The 12,985-nt window shown below is 51.8% G+C and overlaps 1 protein-coding gene across 1 annotated transcript; it reads right to left on the bottom strand.

Annotated features, from left to right (window-relative positions):
• Positions 1 to 9,817: 9,817 nt before the first annotated feature.
• On the bottom strand, positions 9,818 to 11,201 carry LOC308235674 (insulin growth factor-like family member 1). Its single transcript, XM_080644711.1, has 4 exons — positions 11,168 to 11,201; positions 10,555 to 10,608; positions 10,183 to 10,444; positions 9,818 to 9,921 (listed from the first exon to the last, which is right to left on the bottom strand). The coding sequence occupies exons 1-4, from the start codon at positions 11,190 to 11,192 to the stop codon at positions 9,891 to 9,893; spliced, it is 372 nt and encodes a 123-aa protein (XP_080500837.1). The 5' UTR covers positions 11,193 to 11,201; the 3' UTR covers positions 9,818 to 9,890.
• Between the last annotated feature and the right edge of the window lie 1,784 nt (positions 11,202 to 12,985).

The following is a 12,985-nucleotide window of genomic DNA, read 5'->3' as shown; positions in this document are numbered from 1 at the left end:
CCAGTCTAAATTTTTTAAAATAAAAAATGTCAATCTTTTCCGTTTGACAGTGTTGTTCTCGGGCATATCTGGAGTCTCACCCGGAGCATGTTCCTCCTGCCAGAGAACTGATCAGCCGCCACCCCCTGTCCTAAAGCCCCGTGTGCACACATTGGGTGAGTGGTTTCTGTTTGCTGGCAGGAGCCCTTTAAGCAGGAAAGGGTGTGGGAGCCCCTCCAGGCGGGGATCCCAGAAGCCCTGCTGCAGGGACTGCAGGCAGCCTGAAACCTGAGGAGCGCAGGTGGGCGGGGCCTGGGGCACCTCCCTGCAGCCAGCAGCACAGGGCAGGCCCCGCCCTGGGAGCCCCCTGCATGCCTGACGTGCTTGGAGCAGAGATGGAATTCCTCACATTCTGGCCTGTCCCCAGGGAGGAACCCCCTGCAGCCAGGTGGAAAGAACACCCCAATGCTGCCAGGAGGAGGTTCAGCCTGCTTAGCTGCTGGGCCCCAGGGAAGCCAGCCGGGAAGCCTGTGACAGCTGGAAACCCCTGTTTCCTTCTCTGACTCACCTTCCGGAAGCACAGGCCTGCCAGCAGCACCTGGGAGCTGGGGGACCGTCTCCCCTGGGGTGTGTCCAGCAGAGCCTCACAGCGGGCAGCTCCCCTTTCCGGAGGGGCGGGGCCTGGGACTGAGGGAGACCCCTGGCTGGTGCGGGGTGTGTGAGTCCAGCCCAGACCGTGCCTGTAACTGCAAGGGGCCTCGCGCCAGGGTCTTCCTTCCATAGAGGGAGCTGGGCAGAGGGAATAAAACCAAAGGGGTTTCAGTATCTCTTATTTCCCACGAGACCCCGAGTGTCCTCTGGTCTTTGGAAGATACAGTGTCCCCGACAACTGGGCCCTTGGCTGTGGCCATGGCAGTGCTGGTCCCTAACATCACAGTGTTATGGGGCGACCCGCAAGAGACGACCACCAGAGACAGAGATCAAAATGTACGAGCCTTTATTAAGCTGGCCAGTGACTACAGTAAAGGCCGAACTGCAGTGCAGACCACAAGTGTCACAGCAAATTTATACTCGGAAACCACAAGAGGGAGTTACACTGACAACCCAAAGGTTACAAAAGCTATTTCAGCCGTTTCTAAGAAACTCAGGGCACAGGTGCAACGCCTGGGCACTCTTGGCCGGAGCGTGAACCACCACCTCCCTCCAAACTCCAACCGACCCATTGTTCGGTGACCTACTGCACCTCCCTCTGTCTTAAGGCATCCTGTCTCCTGGCAACGGAGGGGCTGTGCAATGTTTGCGTCCCAGAACAACAGAGCTTTAAATCCAATAGAGATAGCCGACTGGCCCCAGACAGGGACCACTGAGACTGGGCAGTGGGGAGGAAGCTGCTATAGCACTTTTGTTGTTGGTGGTGGTGGTGGATTTGGGTGCCTAGTGACCCTGGCTGGATGCAGGACAACCCCTCAGGCAGGAATTTATATGAATATCAGGAGGAATGACACAGCACTAATTTATTCACAATGAGGTTTATTATGCTCACAGGAGACAACAATAGGACTCCCCAGGAGAAGGGCTCAGGATTCCTCTGGAGTGAAGTAGGGGGAAGCGGTGGTCAGCCAGGGCTTCTATTTTGGCTGGGAGTTGGGCAGGTCTTGCTTTTTATGGTTTGAACTTCCCTTGGGGTGAGGGGACGCAGCCCAGAGGACTTCCTAAGGGCTGACCCAGATGTGGGGCTGAAGGAGGGGGCATGGCCCCTGAAAGCTGTCAATCAAACATCCAACAGGGAGTCTTCCTCTTGATTCCAGGGAACGGAAGGGGCTCTGTAAGGGGTGTTTGTTTCCTTGGATTCATGTCTCCATTGATGAAGTTCCTGCTGTCACTCCCGTGTTTACATCCCTGTATAAATCTGAGCTCACCCTCATAATGGTCTATAGTGACGAGTAGGCCTGGGGGTGGTGGCTTTAAATAGTTAGTATTTCTTCCAGGTGGCTATTACTTGTCTCCCAAAAGTTCATTTCCTCTTCTTTTAATCCTCACTCAAGAATTTTTTTTCCATACATTTTTTTTTAGAGAGACTGCGGCAGGGGAGGGGGGAAGAGATAAACACAGGTGTGAGAGTTACACATGGATTGGTTGCCTGCAGCACGCGCCCTCCCCGGGCGGGGGCGTGTATCAAGCCTGCAGGCGAGATAGGTGCTCTGACCTGGAAACGAACCCCAGACCCTTCCTCTGGGTGCCCATGCTCTAACCACTGTGAGAAATGAGCCAGGGCTTCCTATTTTTAATAAGATTTTATTTGAGACAAACTGACTACATGTGCCAGGGAACAAAATCTCAAATTTTCTTATTTGGAAACACACAACACGAGGAGGAGAAGCCCACGTCCTCCTTTTTATTGTTCTTGTTTTTGTTAATACTCACCCGAGGATATTTTTCCATTGATTTTTAGAGAGATTGGAAGGGAGGGGAAGAGACAGTGAGGGAAACATCAATGTGAGAATGACTCATAGATTGGTTGCCTCTTCCACACGGGATTGAGCCTACAACCATAGTGCATGCCCTTGACAGGAATCAAATCCGAGACCCTTCAGTCCACAGACTGGGGCTCTATCCACTGAGCCTGTTGTATAACAAATCAGCGAGCTAGACAAGACGCCTTAATGAGCCAATTAGTTAGGAGTCAACTTTATTGCGGGCAGGTTCAGAGCACATTACCTCTGTCCAATTCTGAACAAACACAGGAAGGAGTATTCCCTTTTTATATCCTTCTAGGTCTTTGTGTAAGTTATCTTTGTAGACAGCTTGTAACCTTGAGTACATATCATATCTAACAAACACCTGTCATATCTATACAGACAACTTATAACCTTGAGTACATATCATATCTATACAGACACCTGTAACCTTGAGTACATACCTATGCAGACACCTGGCATTGATATCAGCATATCAGCCCCTTATGTTAGATGGCTAGCTGGCAAGATCAGACATTTAAGTTTATCTTTTCTATTATTCAAGCTGAAAAACAAAGTTATATTCTACAGAATAAGAGACTATCTAAAATTAACAGAGTTGACCTACAGAATAAGAGACTGTCTAAGAATAACAGAGTAGTTCAAACAGCAGCTTTCCAAAGGAGGGACCACCATGCTTCCAGCCGAACAGCTAGGGCCCATGTCCTCTCTGACGGTGCAGAGTTGAACCCACATTTCCCATAGAACCAAGACAAATGCTTGGGTACAATCCACAAAATAATATCAGTTTTTGGGCAGTATTGATGGGAATCTATACACATTTAAAGTGTATTCAAATACTTTTTCTTTATACTCACTCGAAAATATGTTTCCATTGATTTTTAGGGAGAGGGGAAGAGAGAGGGAAAGACAGAAACATCGATGTGAGAGAAACACATCAATTGGTTGCCTCCTGCACGTGCCCTGACCAGGACCCTGGCCGGGGAGGAATCTGTGCTCTTGACCACAATCGAACCTAGGACCCTTCAGTTCTCAGGCCGACGCTCTATCCATTGAGCCAAACCGGTCAGGGCCAAATCATTTTTATTTCCTAATAAAGTCTTTTAAATTTTTGCCCTTTTTAATGTCCCTCTTATTTTGTGTGTGATTTTTTACAACAAAATTGCCTCAAGGCCAATCAGTTATGGGGCAAAAATATTGGCAGCAAAAATGCTTGCAGCAAGATGTCTATGCAAAAATAGCAGGCACGTTATTTCTTGACACCTTGGGAAGAGACAGAGGTAGGGTTCAAACCTGGGCCCTCTGACCCCAAAGCCTCAGGCTTCTGATTAGAGGCTCTCAGTGTCCACACCTCTCGGGACCAGCCACTGCCCTCCAAACATCAGAGCTCCCCTGACCTCCTGCCCTGGCCCTGAGTCTGACTCAGCTGTTCTGGGAGACCAGGCTCCATGCTCAGCAACTCCAGCTCCAATCTTGCCCCAGGGAACAGGCTGCTCTCTCACCCTGGCTCCCTGCTCCACCTCGCCCTCTTCCTGGCACACACCCAGGCTGGGTGCCAAGCCTGCTTCCAGCCTCCCCAGAGGAGCTGGCTTGCGTTTTGAAAGACCAATGTTTTCAGCATCTTCATTCACTTTGGATTCTTAAAGAATTGTTAGCTAACATGGTGGCCACGGTGGGGGGCTGGAGAGTGTATGGGGTCCCATTAAAGAGGCGGTGTCTCAGGAAAGAGAGACCCTTGGGGAAGCAGGACATGGGAGCCATGGAGGGTGATGGTGAGTATCTGTGCATCCATGGATGGAAGTGGGTGTCCGAGGGGCTGCCGGATGGGGGTGAGGAATGTGGGGGTTGGGGTGGTGTTGGGAGGCATTAGGTTAATGCTGGCCTTAGGAAACATGTTCCATGTTCTGCTACAGTTTGTATAAGATTGCTGTTTGGTTATGGGTGCCCTGGGTTCTGGCAATCTTCCAGGACAGAAATCAAGGGAGGTCACCCAAAACCGATACAGACAAAGGTTTATTTAAGCTCCTGCCCAGGAAGCCAGCACCACAAAGGGAGAGGAGACAGGCTGCTTCCCGTCAGCGCCTGGGGAGAATTGTGAAGAGGCTTGGGCGGGAACAGTGCCCGCCAAGGATGTAGAGCAGGCGCTGTGGGTGCTTGTGTGTAACTACATGCTTCTTCTTGCCAGGCACGGCCTATTAGCATGTTAAATCCCCACCCAGGGGGGTGTGTTTCAGTATTTAAATGAGGGACGGGCACCAAAAGGACAGTGTTTGTTGCAGGATGACCTTGTAGAGGGCAGGCTCCTTCAGTGCAGTCCCTGGTTGGCTGCTTGTCCTGAGGGGAGGGAGGGCCTTGGGGGAGAAGCCTGCCTGTCTCAGTGTTATTCTTACCCTTTGGAAGAGTTCACCGATGATGCCAGTGGGCCTGGAGTTTTCTTGGTGAGAAGTATTTAAACGTGGCCTGAATGTCCTAATACCTATTTAAGAGACAATGGACATTTTATTTTTCTTTCTTAATCCTCACCCCAAGGGGAGGGTGAGAGGGAGAGAGAGAGACACGGATGTGAGAGAGACCCATCCATTGGTTGCTTCCTGCACTCCCACCCCCCTGGGAGGGGATCGAGCCAGCAGCGCAGGTACACGCGCTGGACCAGGAAATTGGCATTCTTCCTGCCATCAGCCTCCTCACTGGCTTCCCCTTTTGTCCAGGACCAAACAGGCTGAGCCTCCCTCCTGGCAGCAGGAGGTGGTTATCTCCTTGGTCCCCAGAAGGCTCTCCGGGGGAAGCAGGAGTTGGGTGGAGTACCAGCTGAGGGGGAAAGAGGCCGGTGAGCAGGATGTCACTGAGCAGGAGGGGCTGGGACTCCAGTGCCACATGCCAGCCTGCACAGGCAGCCTGCTCCCTGCACAGCCAACAGGGAGCCCCCAGTCCAACTTCAGGGTTTCTGGCCCGATCCCTGCTACCTGCAACAGGTGATGGGGGACCACGACCTGGATGGGCACGCCAGACCCTTCCTTGCTTTTAGAAGGAGGCTGACCAGTCCCCTGGCAGGTGGATGTGCAGGCTCATGCTGGGGCTCCAGAGGTTCCCACAGCAACACTGCGCAACTGGGAACTTCAAAATTTAAAAATTAGAGTCTATGCAGCACAAGCATAGAGAAGTCCCCAAGGGCATGAGCCATCCCTTCCCCTGTGGATGGGCCACCACAATTAGATACCAGGTGTGGTGGGGACCCTGGGGTGGCATGGTGTCCCATCCAAGGGGAGGTGGCACATTATGCACATTTCAGATGATGTCCACCCTCACTATAAACTGAACACAGACCCAGCTCTGTCCAAAAGATGTTTCAACTCCCTCCTCCCAGAGGGACATAAAGAAATACAAGTAGGAGGTGACGGTGATCCTGGAAAGGACAGGTAGATGATGGCCTTGAGTGTGTCCCCCACATCCTCTCAGGCCTGTTGGTGAGCGTGGAGAGTGGAGTAGTGCTGCCTGGACAGGGAGGAGGAGCCACAGACACACAGATACATTGGAACCCATCAAAGTTACAGCTTTCACTTCAAAAAGCACCAGCCCAGTGGTGTAGCTTAGTGCACGGAACGTCTTTCCCTGGACCAAGAGGTTCCAGGTTTGAATCTCATTCGGGGCACATGCCCAGGTTGCAGGCTTGACCCACAGTAGGGGGCGTGCAGGAGGCAGCTGATCAATGTGTGTCTCTCATCGGTGTTTCTTTCTCTCTGTCCTTCTCCCTTCCTGTCTGAAATCAATAAAAATATTTATGTGTAAAAAAAGAAAGTGAGAAGACAACTCCCAGTGTGAAAGAAAATATTTGCAAGTCATATGCCTGATAAGGGAGTTGTATCCAGAATTTAGTAAGAACTCTTACCAGTCAACAATAAAAAGCCAAACGACCAATGAAAAAGTGGGCAAAGGATTTGAAGACTTATCCCCAAAGATGACATAGAAACAGACACTGAACCCATGAAGAGATGATCGACATGCTGAGTCATTAGGGAAAGTGAATCAAAACCACAAACCTCTTCACACCCACGGGTACAAGTGTGTACTCATAGCACAATTATCCTCAAAAGCCTCAAGTTGGAACGGACCCAAATGTCTATAAGCTGGTGAATGGGGAAGTGTGGGTCTCCGCTGTGGATGCTACAGGGTAGGAATGCCTGGGGCCCTGGCCTGGGCCATTTGTCCTTGTGGCGAGACCTGCAGGCATTTCCTGGACTGCAGTCATTGTGGCTGGACCAGGCCTCAGAGTTATTGTGATTGCAGGACACACCTCAGCACAAGCCATTAGAGAATCTTAAGAACAGGATTTAGTACTCACAGATGCTGGAGGGCACACGGCAGGCCAAGGACCACACAGTGAGTGGAGAGAGCGGAGGAGGGTGGACCTGCGGGTCTGCCTTTATTAGGGCCCAGGGGTGGGGTGTCTAGTGTTTGGAGGGTTCACTGTTTATTGGGGAATTTAAAGCAATAGGAGCAGGAATTAGAGCGCAGGAGGGGAGGCACACGGGTCACCAAGCTGTCAGTTATCTAGGTTACCCAGGACTTTCTAAAGGGGATCCTCATGGTGCGAGCCGCCTGGTTCCTTATCTGCCTGTTTTGCTGGTAGCTGCATCCTACATCTGGCAAGTTGTTCCTTGTGGATGACTGTCTGTGATTTGGATGACATTTGCAATGACGATCATTAACATTACAGTCAGAACACTAATGCCAGGCACTTGCACCACAATGAATGAACAAGATGTGGTGTGTCCATACGATGAAATATTACTGTGACTAAAAGAAGTGGAACACTGATACATGTGACAACATGGATGAACCTTGAGAACCTTACACTACATGAAAGACACAAATGGTCACCCAGCATATGATCCCATTTAAATGAAACGTCCAGAATAGGCAAATCCATAGAGACAGAAAGCAGATCAGCGGATCTGAAGAGGCAGGAGAAAGGGTCATGGGGGTGACTGCTAATGGGTTCGGGTTTTGTTGTTGGGCTGATGGGCATGTTTTGGAATAAATCCTGTTCTTTAGATTAGTGGTGGTGGTTGTACAACATTATAAATATATAGACATTTAAAATACACTGATTAAAATAGTTCCATCAGAAATTCTGTTATGTGAATTTTACTTTAAAATAGTAATGATAAAAGATTAAAACCAAGCACCAGAAAAACAACTGTTGTTTTATTAGCTACATGACAGCCTCTCCTATTTGCTGGCCCTAAAAAACAAACAAACAAACAAACAAAACCGAGTTACTAGGAGAACATGTGCGCGAATTTTGGAAAAGTGGGCTACCCTGGCTGGGTTGTTCAGTTGGTTACAGCGTGCTCCCGATCCACCAAGGTTTTGGGTTTGATCCCGGATCAGGGTACATATTAGAATGAACCAATCATGCATAAATAAGTAGGACAACAAATATTTTTCTTCTCCCCCGCTTCCTCCCTCCTTTCTTTCTAGAAAATCAGTGGAAAAAAACCACCTGGACTCTATGCAATGATGCATCTTAGCTGTTTTTCCTTTAATATTATGTTGTGAGCATTTTCCATGCCCTTAGAGCCTTTGACATATATTTTAAAAAAGACAGTGGATTAAAAATCTTGAGACATTCAGACACTGCACTAATTTTCTGCCATTAGAAAGTTTGAGATGAATGTATGGGTCCTCCCATGAAAATATTTCTAAACTATTTTTTTTTGTGTTAAAATGGCAAAATAATGGAAGTTATGTATACATGTAAGCTAAAACAGAGAATAAGAGGTTTATTTTTTAACAAGCAAGGACACATTTCATATACTCCAGGCATGTTTTGGAATCCTTTACAAATATCCATTCATTTGATCTAGTTTCCATCATCATTTTACAAATGAAGAAACTGAGGCACTCATCACTCCCAGAATCACACACGTGAGAGCAGGGGCAGGGTCTGCCCTGGGCACTCCAGCTGCAGAGATGCTGCTCCCCCAGCACCGGCTGCCCCATCATGTCCCTGCAGACATGCTCCTCCAGGCACAGAACCTTCTGGAAGGTCACACTGACACTGTTCTTAGTGTGTCTTAGAGGAGAGGGAGACAAGGCTGAGGATGGGGAGGAGCTTTGCTTTGCATGTTGTTCATTCCCCAGCTGCTTATATTTACACCATCATGGAGGGAGGGGCAGGTTCCTCTGAGCCCGGTTTGGGGAGACCCCACTCACTGACCCAGAAGTCCCTGTTTACAAATAAAATTAGTACACGGAAAATAGTCTTCATTTCTTTCAGAAGTTAGAATCTGGAGAGGACTAGGCATTTGCAACCTCTGTCCAGGGTCCTGGATATGCCCCGTCCAGGCCCAATCACCACCCTACAGGCTGAGGGGCGTGGCCTGGTCCTCACCGCGTGTCCTGGATGCCGCTCCTCCCCGAACCCCTGTCTTTTTAGGGAAGTTCGACCTCAGACATCACAGAGCCCGACCCCTGTGACCGCGGTTCCCGCCCGTGTTTGTGGCTGGGTGAGCCCAGGAGCTCGGGGAGGAGTGTCCACCCGCGGTTTGGGTGAAAGCCAATTGCAAATGCTCATACCTCTTTGGATGACGCCCAGACCGTCTTTTGGAGGCAAGTCAGTTCTTCCTGTGAGAGTTCCAGCCTCCCACACCACAGCCCACTGGCTGGTGGGGACACGTGGAGAGCCCAGCCCTGGGGTTGGGGTGCAGGAGAGGCACCTTTTCCTTCCCCAGCGCTGGGGGCTCCTCCCTGGTTCTGACTCATAGCGCCTCCCTGCCCTGCGCCGGCCTCCCGCCAGGGGGCGTGCTGGCCTCACCTCCCTCCACTGGGCTAGGCAGGTGGTGGGGGACAGATGCAGCGCCAAAGCCCCTCCCTCCCTCGGGCCGCGTCCCCCTCCCTGTCCTACCCCCTGGTGGGATGGAAACAAGAACTGGATCCCGGTGACCCGGATGCAACTGTTATTCCGTGAAACCCGCAGATCCTGGGGAACACCTGACAGTTGTTCTTACATGGGAAACGTGGACATTCCTTGTGACCCCTGGGAGCCAGAGAAAGGACCCATGTCCACCACTTAGGACCCTTCCCAACCGTTCATGAGCCGGGACAGAACAGGTAAAATTGCAAAGTTTATTAAGTGCCGTGTGTTTGGCACCAGGTGGAAAAGAGCCGAAGGTAATGGGGTTCTGCCTCATGATATTAGCTGTGGGGGTTGGGGACCTCGGGACCTCCATCAGCAAAACAATCTCTCACGATTGTCCAGAATCATAGAAAGGGACCGTCACCACTTAGGACAGAGTTAGAGTGCGAGAGGAGCAAGCACAGGACGGGCACATAGACTCTGAGCACCTCCTGTCCCCAGATATCCCCTGCAGTCCCGGCTCCGTCAGCACCAGGGGTCCGTCTCCAGGCTCCCTGAGGAAGCAGAGTCCGCAGTCATCTGGTCACCCGTCCTCGGTAAGCTACACTGCGGAGAGAGAAGGCCAGAAATGCAGGGACAGATGGTTATGGACAGGGGAGTGGAAAAGAGAGACACAGAAGGACAGCAAGGAGAATGAGAGGGAAATAAAACCGAAAGGAGAAAAAGGGAGAGATTGACTAGAGCAGGTGGACAGGGGTAGGGGACAGCCAGAACAGGGCAGGGAGGTTGTGTCATGCACAGTCCGGGTTTCCACACCCTCCCCAGTCCCCAACAAGCCCCATACCTGTGAAGGGGACAGGACCTTACCTGGAACAAACCCTGTCGTCCAAGGATGGGCCCAAGGAACAGCCCTGGCCTCTCACTTTTACCACGAAGGTCTCCTGGGGTCTGAATGACCAGGGACAGCACTGCTCAAAGCAGACCCTGAAGGTGCAGTTCCCACACTTCCGGGTCCTGCTCAAGGGCACCACAGCATCGTCATAGCAACAGTGCTGCTGGGGGTCGTAGAGCTTGTCCCCACATCTGGAGTGTGAGTGGCACAGCATCAGGTGAGCACCCGTGGGGGACACTGGAGGAGACAGAGCTGGTGTGGCCCAGATGGCAGGGCAGGAAGGGCCCATGCGGGGGCCCTCTGGAAGCCACCCGCTACCCGATTGTCCCTCTTTCTCTTGCACTCACCTGGGGCTCCTTGTGAACAGAGGAGGCTGATGATGCAGAGAGAGGCCAAGACAGCTGTGGGGGAGGAGCTGGATGAGGTGCGACTGAAGGGGCAGCCTTGGGTCCACCTCAGGGAGCCCTGCCTGGGGCAGGGGAAGGTCTTGGGGGTGGGGGTCTCTGTTCTGACTGAGGCTCAGGGAAAGAATAGGAGGATCCCAGGTGGGTTCTGGTCACCTATGTTGAGGCGTCTTGGGATTATGAACCGTGGAATGTGAGGGGTGCTGGCAGGGTTCTTGGGAGAAATAGGTTTAGGATTCAAGGGGTTGTGGGTGTTCGATGGGCAGGAGTTGAGAACAGGAGGCTCAGTTTCACTCAGGGGGCTGAGCTGACTGGGGTTGCTATGGAGATGACCCAATGAAAGTCTAGAAGACTGGGGTTGGAGTGAAAAAGTGGGGTATGGGTGGCATTGGGCCTGAGTTTCAGAACCGAATCCGAGATGTGGATGGACATGATATTGGGGAGATGGATCGGGTAAGGCCTGGCGCTAAGGAGGAGAAGTAGGTTGAGGTAGGGATGGGGTGGTGGCTGAGACTGCAGCTGGGCTCCGAGGGAATTGGGGTGGGGTCCTCCTTACCCAGGATGTAGCTTCGGGGAGTCATGGCTCTGGGTTGGCTGCAGCGGAATCAGAAGAAGGTCTGCAGTTCCCGCAGGTGCTTTTATCTCTGATACAGGCGGGTGATGTCATCCAGGCTCCTGCCTCCTGGCCAGGCCTGCAGAGACACGCTGGGCCCTTGGGTCAGGAGGATCCAGACATCATCTCTGGCACCATGGAATCCTCTGAGAGCCAGGAGAAGAAGGACCTCCCCACCCCCCCATGATACTTTCCCCAAATTCCTCCTACTCGTGCCCAGCACCAGGGCCTCCTCAGCAAGCAGTACACGCCTCAGAGCCACCCCCACTCTTCCAGGATGAATCCACCAGTTTTTCCATCACATCCTATGACTCTTCTACTTTCCCCACTGTCTTTCGCACATTGCTAACCTCTTACATCCTTGGGGTTTGTGGGTGGGAGGGTGCTCTCAGCTCCCTGACCTCAGAGCCCTGACCAGAAGCTGCTCACTAAACTGCAGCTCAGCTTATTCAGGTGAAAGTGTGAGTTTTTACACTTGGACATTCCAGGGTGAACAAGGTTGGGGAAAGGAGGAAAAATGTAGGGAGGAAGCTGTGGTGGCTCATGAAACAGAACCAGGGGAAAGGCCCTGGAAGATCCCTGCTTCTCACTGCCCCAGAGTCCTCTTGCTGGTCTCCTTCTCTGTGTCTTCATTGGTGTCATTTATAGAGGAGCAGGGGTCCACTTGGCACCTTATATGGCCCAGGCTTTGTTTCTGACCAGGTGAGGCAGGGGTGGGTAGGCTATTCAAAAGCCACAATGAGAGGCCAAAGGGCAAGAGGGAGGGGAGGGGATAGAAATCTTAGTTTGGTGGTGTGCTCTATGTCATTATCAGTATTACTGGTCCATAAAGTTCTGTGAGAGAAATTCCACCACCTTCAGTAGATTCTCCAAGGCTTTGACCTTAGCATCATGTTCAGAGGAAGATGGATGGATGTGGGAGTTCCCCTAAAAGAAAGAGTAACACTGGGGTCAGGATGTGAACACAGCAAGTGAGAATGAATGGCTCCCCTGAGGGACACTGAGTTCTGTGAGCTCAGGTCACCCCATGCATTGAGGACTGGGAGCCCCTGCCCCAGCTCCTGCAGGAATTCATCCTCAGGGACACCCTAGCCCCATTCCAGCAAGGACAAGGTTCTCTTTCGGGCCTGGGAAGCGTGACCTGCCACTCCTGTAGGCTGACGTGCCATCTACACCTTCTTCCCGAGTTTGGAAAGTTCCTGCCTCCCTGGTCTCTGCCCAAGGGAACTTGCAGCACTCGCTCTCCCAGACTCCTTCCACCTGGAGCCCAGGCCCAGATAGACAGAGAGTGAGAGTGGGGAGACAGACAATAAGTGCACCCATTTCAGACTGAACCCACTCATTTCCTGGGACAGCTCCAGGCAGCCTGGGACCCAGGCCAATGGCCGCTGCCCAAATCTGGGGTGCCTGCAGGATGAGAAAGGAAACATTCTCTAGGGAACGGTTGGGGTTGTGTCTGAATAGATGCAGCCCAGCCCACACTCCTGATCACATAGCTGAGTCACTAAAAGGCAAGGAGAGGGAGGGAGATCAGGGCAGGGCAGGGGTCTGGGAGGCTGTGTTGATGAGAAAACAGCTGCTCCTGAGATTTGTGAACACTGTCAGCCAGGAACTCAACAGCATTGAGGCTCTGGGGTGCGAGTCTGGGGTTTGCACCCTGCGGGGGCCCTTCTGAAGGCATCAGAGAAGCCTTAGCACACAGTCCTGTGCACTCCCACCAACAGCTCCCTCAGAGACCCCCTTCCTATTGTGTCCATGTTC

The sequence above is a fragment of the Plecotus auritus genome (genome assembly GCF_963455305.1).
Source record: "Plecotus auritus genome assembly, chromosome: 10".
In the NCBI taxonomy this organism is placed as follows: Eukaryota; Metazoa; Chordata; class Mammalia; order Chiroptera; family Vespertilionidae; genus Plecotus; species Plecotus auritus.
This window is presented reverse-complemented; position numbering and strand designations above follow the sequence as displayed.